This window comes from Rattus norvegicus, chromosome 7 (genome assembly GCF_021556685.1).
Source record: "Rattus norvegicus strain SHRSP/BbbUtx chromosome 7, alternate assembly SHRSP_T2T, whole genome shotgun sequence".
Taxonomy (NCBI): Eukaryota; Metazoa; Chordata; class Mammalia; order Rodentia; family Muridae; genus Rattus; species Rattus norvegicus.
Genome location: NC_141540.1, coordinates 100,784,780 through 100,804,883, shown reverse-complemented (window position 1 = coordinate 100,804,883; position 20,104 = coordinate 100,784,780). Strand labels below are relative to the sequence as shown.

Below are 20,104 nucleotides of genomic sequence, written 5' to 3'. Positions count from 1 at the left end.
TCTGGTTTGTTTTCCCTTTAGCACTGTGCTTCGCACACACTAAACACGTGACCTACTACTTCAACTCCTCTCCAGCTCTCTCCAGTTCCTGACATGTTCTCCCCTCTGGCTTTGGGAGGTTTCCTCACAGGCATGTGTTCCTTGGTTCTTCACTGAATGCTCCGGGGAGATCCCTCTGGATATCTAGATTTGTGTCTTGGCCATTTCTCTAATACTAGTTTAGCTACCTTTGTTTCCAAATCATTTCCACCCAAGGATAACACTGGAACTGCTTAGCTCTCCTGTCTACCCAGTAGCCGGAAGCTCCCAGGACAACATAACAGGATTTCACTGAACTCAACCCATTGTATCCTGACTTGCTTTTATGAATTTTGCCCTGCTTGTCTTCTATGGTTTCAGCTTATACTTGGGGTTCCTGTCAGTTCATCCTGAAGGAATCTTCCAGCCTCTAGTTGGCTGATACAACGGATGCTGAAACCACCACCACTGGATACACTTGTGGTTCCATGACTGTGTATGTATCTGTTGACTCGATCACTTGTCTTGTTCGTTTACTTCTGATACAGCCTGGCTAAGACTTGAACTCACTACACACTAGCAGTCTTAAAGGACAGGTGTGTTTTAATTACAAGGGTTTTAACACCCATACATTTACTGATGATTGGTGTTTCCTTTTCTAGAACAGCCAATTTATGTCCTTAGACTTTGTATGAGTTGGTTTGTCCCCTTTGAACTGATTTCTAAGGTTTGTAAAGAAATAACACTGCACATGAATCACAATCCTCTGTTTCTCTCCAGCTGATAGATAGCTTGTCTTCTGACTTTCTTCAGGGTGTTGGTTTCTGTAATGAATAACTTTAAATTGTTAAAGATAGTACCCATCTTTTCCTATATGGCTTCTGGGCTTTCCACAGCTGAGATGCACACATGTGTAGGAATCACTAGGGGCTTATTCCCAAAATTGTAATAAAACAGTCTTCCTTCCTGTTCTTTTTCTATCAACAGGAATCAATAGTGCTGCATGCAGGCGGATATATGGATCAATACCTCTGATGGGCAGCTGACTTAGGTTTAATAAAACAAGGACCATCAGTGTTTCCTCCTCATGTATTTAGGGTTTGATAGGATGGTAGAGGTAGTGTGTGACGTTTAGAAATAACAGTTACAACATTTGTGACTGATGACAAGGCACCATTCAAGAGTTAGCTGAGTTCTGGAATGGCTACAAAGGAGACTTATTCCTTCATTGTATAGAGGGAATACGGAGGCTTCTGACTGTGAAATGACTTAGCTAACACATGGAAGCGAGGTGATGTGAAAACAGTTCTAGTCAAAACTCCACATGGGGTCAGATGACTGAATGTGGAGGGCTACTAAAACAACTGGCAATGGTGACAGACTTCCGAACACCCAGTAAACACCACTTCTTCAAAATTGTACACAGAGTGAGTTTATGGGTTTCTGGCAGTATTTGCTCGTGCCACTCCCATGACTTCACAGCAGCCTGGGTTCTGAGGCTGTAACACCTGAGGTCTGTACTGGGCCCTGCTGTCATAGTGTGCAACACCAATGGGTGCTGCCTGCAGCACCCTGACTCACATTCAGCATGACTCTATGTTAGTAACTGCTTTGTTTTTCTGCTCTTATAGGAAACACAACGGTTTCATTACTGACAACAAAGGTCTTTCCTATTTCCCCACTGTCATTCTGCAGCATGTGAGTATATTCTTTGTATCACAGTGCGTTGGAATGTTTGATTCAGCTCTGGAAACGCTAAAGGTGTTCTACACCAGCCAGGATCCCACTCTTCGTGTACAAGTGCACAAACACATCCATCTGGCCAGTCCGCAAAGTTATTTCCATCTTTAAAAATGGTAAATGTAGGGGTTGGGGATTTAGCTCAGTGGTAGAGTGCTTGCCTAGGAAGCGCAAGGCCCTGGGTTTGGTCCCCAGCTCCGGAAAAAAAAAAAAGAACCAAAAAAAAAAAGAAAAAAAAAAAAAGGTAAATGTATGTGTACTGAGGAACCAAAACGGAAGTCTTTGTTTTATGACCTGTGAATGCTTGGTATACCTATCTTACCCAGGTAGGCCCTGGTTTTGAGTTAAACTCTCTCAAGAGGAAAAGAGTCTCAAGTGGCAGAGTTGAAGCAGCCCTGGCCTGTGACTCACAGCTCAGCTCCTGACTATGCTACACATAGGTCATGTCACCTGGGAGTATTAAAGAGGATGCTGTCTCACCTTGACAGGAGACATCCGACTGGGAGGAAGAGGAAATGCCTCAGGCCAGGTAGCTCCTTCTGAATCTCGAGTTTAAACAGGACTGCTCTGCCACCAGCAGCCTCACATTCCCCAATCCTCCACAGTGCCATCCATCCCTGGCCCTTAGATCCTACATGTGACATTCCTTCCCTCTGTAACCCACACTACAGGAAATGAGAGAGTAAAGATTCTAGTCACAGGTGAAAAGCTAGAGATGAGGTCTCTTGCATGTCATAGCTCCTGTGGCTGCCTGTGCCTAACCATAACTTCTTCCACGAAACCCTCATCCAGAGGCCTTCCTTCCCCTCCTTGGACCCAGCTACTCCCCAGGCGTTTATTCTTCTGCTTTGCTCGCACCTCTGCTATGGCAGGTCTCTCAGTCTTTGCCATGCCCCAGTGAGCCTTAGTTGCCTGCTGTATCACCAACAGCTGGCAGAACTGCTTGGCAACAGCTCACAGCAAATGAAGTCCATGTATGGAATGCATGTCTGTAGACCCAGACATAGCATTTACCATGGAAAAAGAATCTCACTTCCAGAATCACCAACCTGACTTCTAGAGGTGGGAAAAAACAGACTGGCATACCACCACCACTTGCCTTGGTTATTTTCAGGGAGTAGTCACGAGTCTAAAAATGCAAAGCTCTCAGAAAGGAAGCTGCAAGTCTAAAAGGCACATTTCTGATTTATGGGCTTTGCATAAGCTTTTAATGGTGGGGAGGAATTGGCCAATGCTCCCATATCCACTTAAGCATTAAAGACTTTGCTTCTGGTTGCTAAATTATTTTGAACAAATTATCACCTTCATCCATGCAATTCCCATCTCTGCATGCTTCTACCTTATTTGATTACCAGTCTTTGAAGACCGCAAGCTATTCTTACTTTCCATTATCTCAGGTCACTGCCGTGTAATCCCTGTATAGTCTGTAGTTGCTCACTCTGGGGGCCCAGGAGGACTTGGGGGTGGAAGCAAAGAGGGAGGGTGCGTCAGCAGCATCACTGCTATTGGACGGTAGCCTGCATCTCACCTCCATGAGCTGACTACCTCTGACTCTTCAATTTATTCTGTTCAGCCAACCTCTACTCACTGAGCGAGAACTTTCATTATACATTCTCCTTCATCACCAGGGCTTCTCCTTTGTCCACAGAGGAACGTGGGGCCCAGGGAAGCTAGTCTAGCACACATGGAGATGAGAATGGGGGTGAAGAGATGCCTCTTCATTTATGTGGCACTGGGGATGTGGACAAGAGCAAGGCTGAGCTGCCACTGAAGGCTCAGATTGGGCACATAAGCACATGTAGGACTGTATTCCCAGCGCTCAAGAGGCTGAGACAAGAGAATTATGAGTTTGAAGCAGCAGCCTGGGATATGCAATGAAACCATTACACACTAAAAAGGAAAGGCAATTAGGGCTGAAAGTCCATGTCACTGGTAGAGCCTACCACAGTCTGGCCTGATACCAAAAGAAGACAGGAGAGGAATAATAGAGAACTGGGCCAATTCTGAAATATCATAAATAAAACCAATTCCTTATTGTTTTCTCCCTGTAACTGACTTTTTACCAGAGCTTGGTTTTTCTGTCAGTAGGGCTTCTACTTCTCCCCATGTCCCAGCTCCATCTGCCTTCTTACTGCTGCTTAAATACCAAGTTCAGTCCAGCCCCAGGGCCTTTACACATGCTTCTCTCTGTCGTCTGCACCTGCTGGGCTCTTTGTACTCTATTTGTGTGGTTTTCTTCTGGTTCAGCTGGAAGTCACTCCCTGAGAAACTTTTCTCCCACCCTTTTAACAGGCCCCTCGCTCTTCATTACATGCATCAGCAGTCTCCTGACGTCCCAACTCATCTGGTCACTGGGCAGAAAGCTACTGTTCACTCCTTGCCCTGAAAACAGCTCTTTTGCCTTTGCCCTACCTAGCATATCTCCTGCCATCCCAAGGGGTCACTGATGTGTGTGCTGGCCCCACGGCTGCAGCAGGGGTTTAGAAGAGAGTTCCCTTAACCCTGGGTAATTCAAGGCACTCAGTTTCAAAGCTACATCAGAAGCATCTGCAATGGCCTTCTGTATTAGGGTTCTCTGAGCTATGGAACTGAAGCATCCCTACTTGGCCAGCTCTGAGATAGAACAAGTACAGCCTTTGAAAAGCATGGGACAGGGGACAAGTGTTCATTAAACATTTCAGGAAGTTTTTAGAAAGGTTTAGATTATTCCTTCAGCGACCCTATCATTATCTTATTTTCATGAACATAACCATTTCTTGATTCTATTTTACTATTTGGGTTCCCATAAATGATTCCAAATTTCTTAATTTCCAAGTAACACATTCAGCTCTTCAGATATTTCCAAAGCAGGCAGGGAACTCCCTCAAGACTGCAGCTGACAATCCCATAACCAGGAAAAGACGATGAATGCTAATCACCAGAAAAGCTGCAGTTTACAGGAAAGAAACGGGAAGTGCTGACATATTGCACAACACCCCCAAATAAAGCAGGCTTAGTAACAGAACGGTACACACAGGCTGACAACCTCATCAAGAATCCCTGGTGACATCATGAACTATGTGGAACAAGTTTTGTTTTAAATGTTATTTTTAATTATGTGTGTATGTGTGAGCATGTGCGTGGCTGAGTGCTGATGCAGGGGAGTACAGCAGTGGGTTTCAGATCACTGGGAGCTAGAGTGACTGTGGCTGTGAGCTGCCTAACCTGGGTACAGGGAACGGAGTCAGGTCCTCTCCCAGCAGTATGTGCTCTTAACTGATAAGCTCTTTCCCACCCCAAATGGATGTTTTTATTGTCTGTGTATCTTCCAAAGACTGGGGGTGGAGTGGGGACAGAACAGTGGGATCCCTTTCTTTGGAGATCTGGATAAGAAAACTGAAACAAATTCCTACACTTTACAGAGATTTTGGGCTTCGTTTTAATTTCTTTTCTTTCTTTTCCTTCCTTCTTTCCTTCCCTTCCTTCCTAATATTACCCCCCTCCCCACACACTCCTCTTTCTTCTTTTAAAACAGGGTTTCACCATGTAACTCTGTCCTGGAACTCCCTACATAGACCAGGCTAGCCTCAAACTCACAGAAAATATCTGCCTCTGTCTCTCCATTGCTGGGATTAAAGGTGTGAACTGGTCCCAACTGCCCCTGGGCCTTTTACTGTGTATACGTGTACGTACGCGTGTGCTGGTACACATCTGTGTGAGGGTGAAGTGTACCTGTTCGCAGAGGCTAGAGAATGGACTTGGGTGTGATTTTCTTGGGATTTCTTGGGAAGTGTGGCTATCGAGCTTGAAAGGTCATATTTCTACCTCTTCATCACTGTGACCCTAAGCTTGTGCCACCTTGTCTGACTTCTTTTACTACAGGGAGCTGGGGACCTGATGCTGGTCTCTGCATTTCCAAGGAAGTACTTCACTGACTGAGATTGCTTTTCCTTCTTCCCAGCCTGGGTTTTAAATAAAACAATTAAATGAGCTAAAGGAATGTTTCTCTGGTGTCTGATCCCACCCAGCACTGAGGACAGTAATTTCCTTAGCTGGCAATGACTTGGTAGAGGAAAGGAATTGTCTGCTTTTGCTGCTATATGGAAATTAGATCCAAGTCCTCTGCAAGGGGACAAAAACAAATGCCTCAGTGGTCCCCAGAACACACTTCCCCATTACACAGAGACAGCAAGGATGGCTGACTGGACCTCCAGCTATTCATCAGCCAATCCAGTTTCCACTGCAGGGCTTACTCTAACCTGCTGAGAGATGGCGCGGGCTTTCCCCTCTGCTCCATCTAAAGCCGTCACTAAGCCATACTCTTTGTTCTGTTTTATTATAAGTGATTACACATAAGGCATTGCACAAGAATGCCTGGGTAATGGTTACATCGCAACCCAGCAGTAGCTGGGATGCAGATATTCAGTGCCTTAATAGCCAAACAGGAAAGTTTAAGAAGTGGGCTTCAGGAGGCTAAAGTGGGCCACAGTGACTCATTCCCAGGACCATCCTGACCTGAGCCTTCGCTGAGACGTGCTCTTGAGAAGAACCCGGGCACAGGGAATGACAAGATGTTTACCTTTACAGGGTTCTGCGAGCATCCACAGCGAACAGGAAACTAAGATACCAGTCTTCTTTTGAAAACTACTGGTGTCAGAATGCACAAGCTTGCACTGTACCTCACAGCCACTACTCTCACTCACTGGCCACTCCTCAGGCTGCAGGCACCGCTCCAAGCATTAGCCACATATTATTCCTTTTATCCCCCGTGACAATCTTATAATGTCCCAATTCTCATTTCATGGATGAAAAGAGCAAGTTGCAGAAAAGGTTACATAACTCGCCACCTCTCACAGTTGGTGGGCTGGAAAAGGAGCTCCCCGCTCACTCGCTCGCTCTCTGACTGCAGTCTGAGTGACGCATCGTCTCTACTTGACATTTCGGGGCTCTGTCCCAAGTAAGTACTCTGTAGGGTCCTAACAAAATGGTTCACATATTTTCCTGATGTTTCACACGGCTAATTACACAACCAATTAGTTTCCCAACTGAAAGATACCATCTACTATTTCTGCCTCTACTTCAGTCTGCTTAAGCTCACGGTAGAGATGGAAATGAAATCGGCCCCAGCCTACATGTTTATCGTCTTTTGGAGTTCTCACAGGACAGATTTCCTGCTTAAAAACCTTTTAGCCACAGACTGCTGCTTCTTGTTTTGACAGTCCAATCTTATTAGATCATGTTCTAGCACAATGTGGGCCTTGCTCAATACTCTGAAATTTCAGACCTACCAAAGCTATGAGCAACTTTTTGATTGAGAAGTCCACGACCTCATGTGAAACTGGAGTCATGGGAATTGGAAGTAGTGTACAAAACCCTTCGATGGTAAAGTGAAATATGACAACAGTGGAATGATGTGACCCACAGCTCCAGGAGACATGCTTCCTCATGGTCATGACTACATGTCAGTATCTCCAAGGACTCCACGTGCTGGCCTGCTCTCAGCAGTGTTCGAATCACCTTATGTGGTTGGCAGGTGGCCATAGAATAATGAAGTGGTAAGAAAGGGGCAGATTTTGCCAACTGAGGCAGCCCAAATGGAACCAAGAGAGGGGCTGGCTGTACAACAGGTGAGAAAAAGGTGTGTAAGGGGTGGGGGCGAATGGCTTACTGATCCAGTGATATGTAAAGACTTGTTCACATTACCTTTGTACTGAAGACTCATGACTCAGTTTTCAAGCCCGTGGAAGTGAAACAGGTATCTCGTTTCCCCTCTGCAGCTCCACGCTCTCTTCCCCACATACGGTTTATATAGCTTCAAACCTATTAGCAGCCAAAGGGGGATGATTAAGGGCTAAGGGTCAAACATTGGTTAGCTGCTAGGAGCCATGGGGCAGAAACTGCTATCCTGAAAAGGGCAAAGGGAAAACAGCTGAGACACAGAAACACCAGCAGGTAGGGATTGTCTTCAAGTGTGTGACTTTAGAAGAGGACCAACTACAGAATGCTTCCCTTAGGATGTTATATCTTAACACACACTGTAGGCCCAAGGCCCAGCATTTGGCACCCTGTTAAAATTAGGTCAGGAGTGTGATGAGGAGAATGTGTGCTTTTCACTTGGGATTGTACTGTAGAAAAATGGCACAGGGCTCTGTAGGAACACTGCTAAACCTGCATACAGGAAGTAGGCCAGGCTGAAGCTACTTCAAGGTGGAAGGGCCAACGAGGGACCTCCATCTCATTTAGGCAGACAGCTTCTATGTGGCCAGCCTGTGTTGTCAGAGATGGCACGGAAAGAAGTTGGAAATGCTGATTCTGATGTGAATCCTTCTAACTAGTGTATGTTGCAACCAATAGATACATGTGTATACAACTCCCCTGGCCAACCCAAACACATCTGTGGCTGGGACCAGCACATCGAGAGCTGGTGTCTGACCTTGGTGACCACAGTGATGACTCTTAACCCTTACAGCACGGAGAGGAGACAAGCGCTGGCTTGTTTTCTGTGAAGTCACTTACACCGCTGCTTGGTCAAAAGACTCTTTGTAAATCCAACCTGTGGGACCTTCAGAGAGGTCCAAGAAGGTGATGGGCCTCTTTCACTAACAATGCCAAGCCTGTAGCTGTTGAGAGAGGTAGGTATTCTGAAGTCTTTGGGGGGAATTTAGAAAGGTGTCAGTCAGGAAGAGGAGGTGTTTGGTGGCTTCATACTGAGTTTTGGCCACCTGCTCTGAGCTCTCCAACTACTTATTTACAATTGCAGGGTTTGTTTCTGGTTGCCATGAGTGCCAAAGGAGCCCAGCAGACATGTCATATGGGCTGTCCACTCGCAGCTCAAAAGGTCTCCCGGAAAATTTCATTCAGCTACAGAGAGAAGACTGCATTCCCCTACAATCTGACACTTAATGAAACAGAGACCAGGCCAGGGCTGGGGGCTTGCTTGCTCATTGTGCCTATGATAAACCAGATACTTTGCTACAGTCATGCTTTGAAAGCCCTAGCTCTTGGCTGTCATACTGCTGTTTTTTAAGTCTTTTTCACTTATGTGTATGTGTCTATACAAATGTATTCAGGTGCCTGGAGAGGCCGGAAAAGGGTGTCAGATGCCCCGGAGCTGGAGTTACAGACCATCTGATGACTGTGCTAGAAACTGAACTCAGGTTTCTGCAAGAGCAGCAAGGAGTGCTCTTAACTGCTGAGCTATCTCTTCAGCCCCAAGACTGACAGGCTTTGAAATCAACCATATTCTGTGGGACTAGAAGGAAGAAAGCGTTTCTAACACGCACGCATATGCTTGTGTGTGTGTGTGTGTGTGTGTGTGTGTGTGTGTGTGTGAGAGAGAGAGAGAGAGAGAGAGAGAGAGAGAGAGAGAGAGAGAGAGAGAGAGAATGAATATATTAAGGTATTGCTCTATAGCTCAAGCTGGCACAGAATTCACCATCCTGGTTCTGCCACTTGAGTGCTGTGATTACAGGTATGTGTCACCAAACAGGCGTGGAGGCCTTCATTTTAAAAAGGAGAGAGCTTCTTTTCTCTGGCATGGAAGTGATGGACTAGGTGCTCACAAAGTGGAGTCAGATGCTGTTACTCTTCTTTTCATGTTAGGTGAGAGCTGACCTGGAGGGATCTGGACTGGGCTGGGAATGGCCCTTACCAATAGAGGCTGCTTTGTTAAGAGTCCTGTCTTGTGTATGCCAAAGACGGCATTCATTCTTACCAGGCCACAGGCACTGTGGACTGTAGGCATTACTAACACCTCTCTGAGGACTGATGCACAGAGCTGTGTGCTGTCCAGCATCCTACAGCGACTAGTGAAGCAAGAATTCCTACCTACATATTCAAACCCCAGGGCCTCTGCTCTTCTATGAATTTCCTTTCTTTCTAATTTTTTTAAAAATTTTTTTTTTTAAAGAAGGGTTTCTCTGTGTGGCCTTGGTTGTCTTGGAACTCTGTAGACCAGATTGGCCTCAAACTCACAGAGATTTGCCTCCCTCAGACTCCCAGGTGCTGTGTTGAAAGGTGTATGCCAATGCCACCTGGCTCTTTTGTGACTTTTTTAAAGATAGATTCATGTGCATGTTTCTCTATGTGGGTCAATGTGTACCATGTACATGCAGGAGCCTGTGGTAGCCTATGGAGGGCTTCAGTTCTCCTGAAAGGAGTTACAGGTGGCCAGCAACCTTCATGTGGGTGCTGGGAACTGAACCAGCATTCTCCACAAGAACACTGAGCTCTTCCAACTGCTGAGCCATCTTTCCAGCACCCTAGATCTCTATGTTAACAAGGTTTAACACAAGAAAAAACTCTTAAAAGGAAGAGTGCCTATCAGTGTAAAAGCTATAATGTAAGATCAGACCACTCACTATAAACTGAAGGAAGGCTTTCTGATTGATACTTGGTGGGAAACAGATGTGCTGCTTTCCAGTTTCTCTGGTTTCTATGGATCTCATGACGCATCCAGGGAGAAGATAGGTCAAAGTATACATCTGATCTAATATGTGTGGAAGAGGGGCAGAGAGTTCCATGGGGCGGTGGGGGTCCCAAAAGGGGAAGGGGAGGGGAGAGGAGGCGGGAACGACTACTTCATTGGTGTTTCTTTTAAAGTGGAAGGAGTCTAATTCCTTGGCTTTAGCCTCTGAGCCTGGCTTTAGAACTACGTATATGTAGGACTCTCTAAGAATGCCCCATGGCAACAACTGGGGTGAGGTCTAACTCATAATGCCTTGTCAGGGTTGTCTAATGGCTTTTGTACTGATGGCTCCCCAAGAGTCTATATGCTTTGAGACTAAGCTGTAACAATAACAATACGATAAACAGTTTAATACACTGAGGATGAAAAGTTTATACAACAAAGCACAATGCTAAAACTTGGCCAGAAAAAAAATTACACTGCTCATTGGTACGTGCATTGCTAACTCCAAAACTGAGTGAGCGCTCTCTCACTCACTTAGGCTATGCTTCTCTTTAATCAATTACCCTTCGAACTGTGCTCCATAGCCTCATGCATTTCCTACAGCACAAGCTCCCATCTTTCCATCACCCACCACCTCTGCCCTAACCCTCTCTTGGCTTCCAGTCTGATTTTCCAGCTGCCTCCGAGACACCTCTGCCTGACACAGCAATTCCGGTGTAGCTTTTTCTGAATCAGAATTCCCCCTCTGCTCAGTGTGGGGTCTCACACCTGCAAACCCCCCGCTTGTGGGAGTACTGTTGTGAGTTTGCGGCCAGACTGGTTATGTAAGTTCCAGGCTACCGTGAGCTATAGAGTGAGTTTACTTAAAGTGGTTTAAAGGTGGCCTTTGCTGTCACACATGCCTGTCCTCATGTCTTCCCCCATGGCTTTGGGTTCCCCTGAGCTTACATTTCCACAGTGGTAAAATGGCAAAGCCACTGCTTACTCCTGCAGACTTGCCGTGATGACTAAACTAAGTAGTACATTACGTTCCCTAGCTCAGCGCCAGGCATATGATTTCTGCCTGTATTACAGCGGTGCCTTCTATTACTCTCTGCCCCAGCTGGCTCAATCTTTCTGTTATTCCACTCCCTGAGTTGGAGAACTCAAAGCCATCCTTGGCTTTCAGAACTCTTCCCATGCTCCCTTAACCAAGTGGTCCCTATGTCCTGTCCACTGTACTTTTAAAACTGACAAGTCTTGGGCTAGTGAAATGGCAGCTAAATGTGCTTGCCCTCAAACTTGATGACCTGAGTTCGATTCCTGCAAGTTGTCCTCTGAACTCCATGCATACTATCGCCGTCACTCAGGCCCTCATCTTTGCCAATGTGCCAGTCTTTCTTATTCCAGGTCTGCTATGGTTTAGTCAGACATCAAAGAGACACCAAAGTAATCCCTATTTTCTGTGTGCACTTGTGGATAGGCTAGAGGTTGGCACTGGGTATCTTCCTACCTTCTTCTCCACCTTATTATCTCTTTTCCTCTAAGATGTCAAATTCTTATCAGGTCTGGAACTTACCAACTGGGCTAGATTTGCTGGCCACGAAGTCCCAGGGATCTTTCTGTCTGCACCTTCTGAGCCTTGGGATTACAGACATGTGCTACCATGCCTGACTTTTTCACATGGGTGCAAACAATCTGAACACAGGTCCCCATGCTAGCACAACAAGCAGCAAACTAACAGAGACACCTCTCCAGTCCCCATGGTCATCTTTTCTAAAACCATATATAGATTACATCATCTCTCTACCTATATCCTGTCCTTGGTTTTCATAGTAGTCCACATCCACCCTTACTGCAGAGATGGAGGGCAATGGACATTATCTCCGTGCTTGTCAGGATCTTTTTTTTTTTTAAAGATTTATTCACTTATTATATATAAATACACTGTAGCTGTTTTCATACACACCAGAAGAGGGAATCGGATCTCTTTACAGATGGTTGTGAGCCACCATGTGGTTGCTGGGAATTGAACTCAGGACCTCTGGAAGAGCAGTCGGGTGCTCTTAACCGCTGAGCCATCTCTCCAGCCCGCTTGTCAGGATCTTTATTATTCATTTAAACATCACAATGTCAATGATGTAAATATTACTATCTTAGTTTTACAGACTTGTAAAAATGTGGACAATGGCCTCCTACAGACAGAAGTCTAGTAACTTGCCTATGGCCTCAGTTTGTCAGATTCTGGAATTTATAAAAGGTTTGCCTTTGCCCTGTACATTTGTCACTATAATGAATTGTATCTCTTTTAGAACATACATGCTATAGCCAAAAAACACAATGAAAATATCATAGAAGTCTTGGTAAACCAAGAGCAGTTGGCATTCCTTTTAATAATGGAAGGCATGCTACTTCTTTGCTCACAGCAAGCAGATACAGCGTCTTAGGGCTATGTTGTATGACAATGTTATCGCTAAACACAGATACAATGAAGTCTTACACTGGGAGATGGGAAAGCAATAGGAAGTTGAGGTCAACTGAGAGGAACAGCAGGCTGCCCTCTGGAAGTGCGGAGAGCACTACCCTCACCATCCACATTATTGTTTTATTCTCTCTTCCTTTTTTGCTGGGCAAGTACAAATTGATTCTGTGTTCAGCAGCTGGAATCAGGACACAGCTTGGGAAGTTACATCACACCCTAAGTACTTAGAAATTACCTACAGTCAGAGGGGTAGAAGCCAGTGGTCACTTATTTACGCCATTGGTGGCCAGCACTAATAACTAATAGGCAGCTAAATAGTAAGACTGATATATCTTTTCTCCCACATCATCATCACCACCACCACCACCACCATTATTAATATTTTAACAGCTTAGCCCCTTCAATGGTCTCATGAATTTCAAATCAGTAGAGTAAGAATTAAGATTGTCTGGCAGGTTTTTCGGCCTGTCCTTCATATTTTACCTTGAGGTTTGGTCTCAACAAGCAATTTGACTTTGGGGGTGTCCACTCGGCTCAGAACAACATCTTGTAGAACAAGGAGGCTGCCAGTTCCCACAGGCTACACTGTGAGTCACAGCTGAAGTGCAGGTTCACGGGTCACTGCAGCTGCTCTGAAAGTCACCTCATTTTCTGGTCTGGCACAACCAGGAACAGGAAACTCAATCTTGTGTATTTTAGTTTTTGCCTCTGCCCTTAACAAGCACTGAGCAATGCTGGGGTCTTTAAAAGTGGGCAGGGAAGCTGTAGTTTGGACTGTGGACCTGTGTGGTGCTCCCGGAAAAACACCCAAGTAGTGAGCATTGTGAGGCTGGATTCCTTGTCTAGTCCTCTGGAAGCAAAGGTACCAAAACTGCTCCCCAGTTCCTAAACAAGGCTTATCCAAAGGCCAAGTGCAGTCAAAATTAATCTTGTTATTCCCAATCTTGTGACACACACATCCTTCTACCCAGGTGTATTTCAAAATTATGGAGCCCTGGGTTCACCCACTGTCTTCGCAAGCTGTCTCCAGGGGAGACAGAGTCATCTGCTTTACATAAAGGCTTTTCTCCTGATTTCAAATAAAACAGAAAACTCAGGTGCCTACTAGCTCCTACAAGCTCGATAGTCACTAATCGTTGTTCATTCTGTCCTCAGTTCTTACTACAATGGGTTGGTCGGGCTTGTGCCATCTGAGCCTTGTAAGCTCTGTTCTGATCTCTTTTCCTTCCTCTCTCTTTCTGGTCACGAAATGTGCCAGGCTGACTCCCACACCACAGCTCAGACTCTGTGTGGACTGAGTTTATCCCAGGTGCTGAGAAGAGTGTCTGCACACAGCTGACTGGCAATGGCCATGAAAGGAACATGCTGGCTTGAATGATAAAGTAGTATCTGCGGAAAATGGAGCTCTGGACTGCAGAAGTCCTTGTCTTAGTCTCACATGGAAGGACCTGGGACTCTGTCCCTTAACAGCTAACAAATTGTTCCTGCTGCCACCAGGAGTGAGTTCATTCAGTGTCAGACTCCACCCCCCATGTCCACAGGGTAGTGTGGTATAGTAAGAAGCTATTATTATTCCTTATCTTGAGAAGAGAGCCAAGTATAGAGAGGTTAGTCTGCTAAAGGGCACTCAGACAAACACCAGGAGTCCAGTCAGAGTGGCATCAATTCCAATGACATTGGGGATAAGGTTTACTGCAGATGGTGGCACAGGCTTGCTTCTCTTGAAGCTGAATGGGTCGTCTTTTCCAGTGGCCTAACTGCTGCGGGTATAGCTTGTTCCTATGTAGTCCTGTTGAGTGGTGAATGGAGGTGAGTAGATAACAAAAAACAGAGGCCAAAAGGAAAGTCCCAAATATCTTATTCCTTGGAGATGATACAAGCCTAGATAATCATTCTGAGACAAAAAAAAAAAAAAGACTTATACAAATGTTCAAATAATGTGACAACTTGAAGCCAGTAGGCCATCTAAGACTGAAGCCAGTAGGCTATATCAGGCATTACTAGCAGCTGGGGGTGATGCTGGTTGGGCAGGATGTTTACATTGTCCATGAGTGACCAGCTGGGAGGTTCTTTCATCCACAGTAACCTGCTCTCTAGGGATTACTATGGGTGTCCTTCCTGAAGGAAGCTTTGTAGCTCACCCCTAACCCCTCCCCTGTTCTACTCCTGTCTCGGTCCAGGGCCCTTCCTGCCTACTCATATTTTCCTCCACCATTAACACCAGCTGAATGTCACTGCCTCCCTCTCCCATGCCCTTAAGTGTTGGGACAGTGTCCTTTGAACATGTGAATCACAGTGTCTTGTAAGCACTCAATAAATGTTGAATGGGACAGTGCCACCCTGTTGAGATAGCATTGCCACTCTGGTCACTAATGTGCCTTGTCACTTTTGATTTGGCTTAGTCTGAGATCTAAATGGCATGGCCTTGAAGTAAGTCAGTTCCTGAAAAAGAAAACTAAAATCATATGCTCAGATAACAGTTTTCAAGTTATGGGACATTTTTCTTAAACGAATGCTTGCTTTATAAATCAAAAGTGCTTCAATCTCAACACAGCAATTACCTCAAACTCTCATTATATAAAACACTGAGTAGGTAACTGTTCTTTTGGGGAGCTCCATTCTCTTTGGAAAAGCAGTGTGCTGACAAGTGCCTCCTCTCTCTCTGAGAAAGGTGATGAGAAGCCAGTATCAGCCAGAATATTTAATTCCTCTTGAGGTCCACTGTTTGCAGACCTAAAAATGTAAAACATTTGTGGGCAACAGTATGTATTTTAAAGGTTTCCTTTCTTGATAGTTCACGGGGTCACAAAAGAAGAGCTATCACACAGTGGGGGAACCAACACATTCCTTTTCAGTTGTGTTGGTTCTTCATAAAATATGCCATCTCTCAGCAGTGAGGGGTGAGGGAGGCAGCTTGGCTATCTCAGGAACAACTGATACAGGTTATGAGGCTGGCCCTTTACCACTGTCCTTAGTCCAGGCTGACTAACACTGAACTGAGGTGTACAGTCATCAAGAAGAGTCATTTAAAAAGCTACTCTGCTTACTCTGAAGTGATTCTGACAGGGATCTTAAATTGGTCACAAGGGACCACATACCACGGGGTATTGAAATGAATCATGAGTTCTCTGGGTGGGACCTAAACTAAAACAAAAAACAAAAAGAAACCCACAAATGAGTTAGGTGTAGAGTCATCATTAAGACTCTCTGGTCATGCTTGATAATATGCCATTTAATGCATTTAAAAGAAACAATACATTCATTTTAAATTCTGTGCCTAAACTGTGTGTGGGTCTGCAGGCATGGGTGTAGGTGACTATGGAAGCTAGGAGGTGGCACTGGATCCTCTGAGCAGGAGTTACAGGCGACAACAGAGTTAGCTGTCTGACAACAGGAACCGAACCTAGAGCCTCTGAAAGAGCCACGTCTGCTCTCTGTTTAATTCCTCAAAGAGCCTTGCCCATTTTTATAGGTGAGCAAAGTACTGTGAGGTCAGTTTAGCTCCAAGAGCTACCTGGCAGTTGAAGTGTAGCACTAGAATCGGAAACCTGGACTAAGACAGGACACTTGATTTCAACTGCTGGTTCCCACACTCAAAACAGTTTCTCACTCCCACCTCTGATTTCCTCCTATCTGTGAAATGGGCACATTAATAGAGCACTCTCAGAGGGCTGAGGTAGGAGTGAGTGAACTAATTTATAAAGGAGCTTGCAGCAGTGCCTGGCACCCAGTCAGCATTACTTCTGCAATTACCTGACTTCAAAGCCCAGGATACCGCTTCCACATCAAGGGTTAATATTACAAAGCACACATATTCATATTCCGATGCACTTCATAATTGCTTTACTTATTGGAAGCAATCAACGAAAGTCTCCTAATTAAGGTATCCCAGCCTTGTTTTCACTGTGTGTCACTCTAGAAGGAATACTTTTTTTTTTTCTCTCTTTTTTGGAGCTGGGGACCGAACCCAGGGCCTTATGCTTGCTAGGCAAGCGCTCTACCACTGAGCTAAATCCCCAACCCCAGAAGGAATACTTTTAAAGACAAGACTCAATGAACATAAAATTTCCCTAAACTCAGAAAAAGAATTTCTCCTAGAAAATGGAATAAGGTGCCAGACTCTGAGCATGTTCGACATAAGGGGGTCATTTAGGGGTAGATGAAAGAATTGCTTCTGTGATTGAGTGGTTGGGGGGAATGGGTGAGGGAAGGTCTGGGTCACTGCTGACTGGACTCTGAGAGCTCCCTCTGGACAGGCACCTGTTATAGTAGTACAGCGTTAGTCACAGCTTATGCAGACACTCACCTTAACTGGAAAGAACCCAAATCAGAATGGAGCAAGCGATTGTTAAATGTGTGTGGGTGTTAGAGAGGGAGGGAGGGAAGGAGGGGAGAGGAGGAGGGAGAGGGAGAGGGAGAGGGAGAGGGAGAGGGAGAGGGAGAGGGAGAGGGAGAGGGAGAGGGAGAGGGAGAGGGAGAGGGAGAAAGTTTTTTTAGAACCCTCATAGCACAGTGGTAACAACTTAATTGAGCCAGTGACTGTGGATAACAATGTTTGTGGCAGGAAAGGAAATAAGATACTCGCCCAGGCTCTAAACATATTCTTATTTCCCATGTGAAATAAGAAAATCAGTACAGGTGACATTCCTTTTTTATTTCAATTTCATAATAGAAAAGAACAAGCAAAACTTCAAATTTGTTTTTGTTCCACAGAAACACATTTGATTATTTTGTTACAGGAACAAATGAATCTGCTTTTCCTCAGCCATCATTCCCTTCTGTGGGGATGTGAGGGAAAGGAGCTTGAAGCTTTCTGTAAAAATTGCTGCAAGGACACTCAAAATCCAACCAAAAATAAGTTCCAAACCCATCAGTTGGCTTCTAATGTGGGTAAGCCTGCTATGCAGCCCTTTACAGCCTCTCTTGGCTCCTATCCCTACCCCTCCCCACCATTCCTCATAGGACATGGGGGAGCCACCACAGTCACTATATCAGGTCACAGACAGATGGGTGTTGAGCTAAGGGCAAACTGGATATGGCAGGCAAGCACTAAGTTTCATTATAGCTCACTTGAAGGACAACTGTGTCATCTCAGAGGGCTGTGGAAAAAATGAACTGGGAGCCCATGCACAGCTATTCAACTGTCTTAGCACACAGTCCAATTCAGGAAGTGAACATCATTTACTTTCCTGTTACTTGAGGGCTAGTCATTTTAAAAGTCAGGACCAAACCACAGTTCCTACTAACATACCAATGGTTACTATCTAGTTCCTCTGCAATCGTTCTGAAGGCACAGGGTCTGGGGTTATCCAGTTGTCCAGGGGCTTTCGAAGGTGTGATGTGCTTGCTTCACCCAGAGCAGTATTTCAATTAACAAAAAAAGTGTCAAAAGAGAGTTCACAAAGGCTTGCACCAGCTCAAGTGTCTCAAGTTGTTGTCTACCATTACTTTGGGGGTGGCAGAATTCAAGTTAATCTGCCAATCAATCTAGTTATTCTTCATAACCACTCCCCAGCCCAGCCTCAGGCCCACATGAAGTTGAGGGGCAGATAAGGCAGAGGTAGAAACTAGGAAGGGAAGAACTATCTACTCTTTCTTTCTCTCTTCTCCTTGGTCCCCTGCAGGCCTTCTGCACACAGTGCCAGACGCAGTCAGGAAAGCATAGCACACAGGAAGCTTAGCTCTAGGTGAGGCTCTCTATGTGCCAGAGAGGAGGACTGGTCTCCTGTGAAGCTGTCTGTCCTGGGGGAGCTTTCAGAGGCATCCTGAGACTCTTTTTAAAAAGAAAGATCTTCTGAATTTGGTTCGAGATTCGTTTTCTCCTCCACCAGCCCCTTCTTCATTCTGTACCTGTCTAGGGCTGGTGAAGCTCACACACTGCCAAGCTGCACCTGGTGTTCTTTCCTTGACAGAAACAATTATGACCGGACGAGGAGCTCCACAGGGTGAGTGACAGATGATGCTACTGATGTAGAAAACATCTGAGAAACAGACAGAGGTAAGGGCTGAAAAGGGCAGTGCTTTTAACTGGGGACAAAGGACAAGGAGGCAAACAAGTCAGAGAAACGTCCTTTTCTCCCTTCTGCAGTTAGATCCTGATGTCATCACAGCAACAGGACAGTCAAGAAAGCCCAACCTATTTTAAGTAGTTTCAGGTGACAGATTATTGGCCCACATTGAGATACAGAGTGTGGAGAAAAGGTTTCCTATACTATAAACCACCTTTAATCTCAACTGATAAAACCAGAAGAGACACACATTTCCATTTCCAAGTGTTTACCTAGTGACACCATATTGTGGTTTTAGTCAAAGTGCTGTCTGGATTATCCAGTAAATGTCACACAATAGCACTTTAGTAGCTCAGATAAGGAACACTGCGGGTGGATTCACACAATAGCACTTTAGTAGCTCAGATAAGGAACACTGCGGGTGGATTCATACTGCAAGACAGATGTTTCAGGTGACTGTCTTCATCCTAGGTCAGTTTTACTTTATGGGTTTTTTTTTCCAAGTATAACTTCATGAATAACATTTATCTCATACAGAACTATGATTTTGCTTCAGAAAAACCAATCCAGTATTATACAGTGGTTTCTATATCAAAGTATAAGATTTAAACCCTAGGTTAGTAATATAAACACCACGATATTAATCCATCAGAGAAATGTAAGGCAAAACAATGAGACACCACTTCACACACACTACAGTGGCTACAGTAAGGAGGACAGGCAGTAACAAGTGCTGGCGAGGACGTGGAGCAATTGGAACCCTCATACACTGCTGGTGGAAATGTAAAATGGCGCCCTCGCTGTGGGAAACAGCCTGGCAGTTCCTAAAAAGGATAAACACAGAGTTACCATATGACCTAGTAGTTGCGCTCTGAGATAAACACCACAAGAAGTGAAAACGAAAACTCACGTCCACTTGTACACAAATGTTCAAACAGCAATTACTCATCACAGGCAAAAGAGAAAAACAAGCAGAATGACCGCCAACTTGTGAGTCAATACGATGACATGTCCATACAATGGATTAAAAGGCATAAAAAGGAATGTGTGGACACATGCTTCTACATGGATGAAACTGGAAAGCATCATGCCGAGTCAAGGAAGCCAGACAAACCAGACCACATCAACACATTCGTATGCAATATCCCAAACATGAAGTCTACAGAGATAGAAAGTCCATTTGCAGTTGCTAGAGCTGGGGCCTGGAAGAAAATGGGAAGTGAACGCTAACAGAGGGTTTCTGGCTATGAATGTGTTAAGATGGTTGCGCAGCTTTGAGAACCTCAGGGAACACTCTGAATAGGTGAGCTGTACGGTATGCGGTTCCGTCAATAAAGCTGACACAAAAGACTCACAGGAGATAAGTTAAGAGAAAAGATGACTATGTAATGTAGGGTCCCAGCATCATGGTCTCCTCTTTGTCTCACCAGCTACAGACCTGGGGGGTGGGCTCCATATCATGGTGGCCTGTCATGTTTCAATTGCTCA

The 20,104-nt window shown here is 45.1% G+C and overlaps 1 protein-coding gene across 16 annotated transcripts in view; it reads right to left on the bottom strand.

The window, feature by feature from the left end:
- The window catches only part of Nsmce2 (NSE2 SUMO ligase component of SMC5/6 complex), a 231,150-nt gene that overhangs the window by 52,832 nt on the left and 158,214 nt on the right, over positions 1-20,104 (bottom strand). For 2 of the 16 annotated variants that reach the window (XM_087556486.1, XM_087556492.1), the window contains one exon: positions 17,242-19,440. The exons of the other annotated variants lie outside the window; for them this stretch is intronic. In XM_087556486.1, coding sequence (XP_087412612.1) covers positions 19,379-19,440 — 62 coding nt within the window. In that variant the 3' untranslated portion in view covers positions 17,242-19,378. Of the gene's footprint in view, positions 1-17,241; positions 19,441-20,104 lie in introns of those variants that run through there. 16 annotated transcript variants of the gene reach the window in all.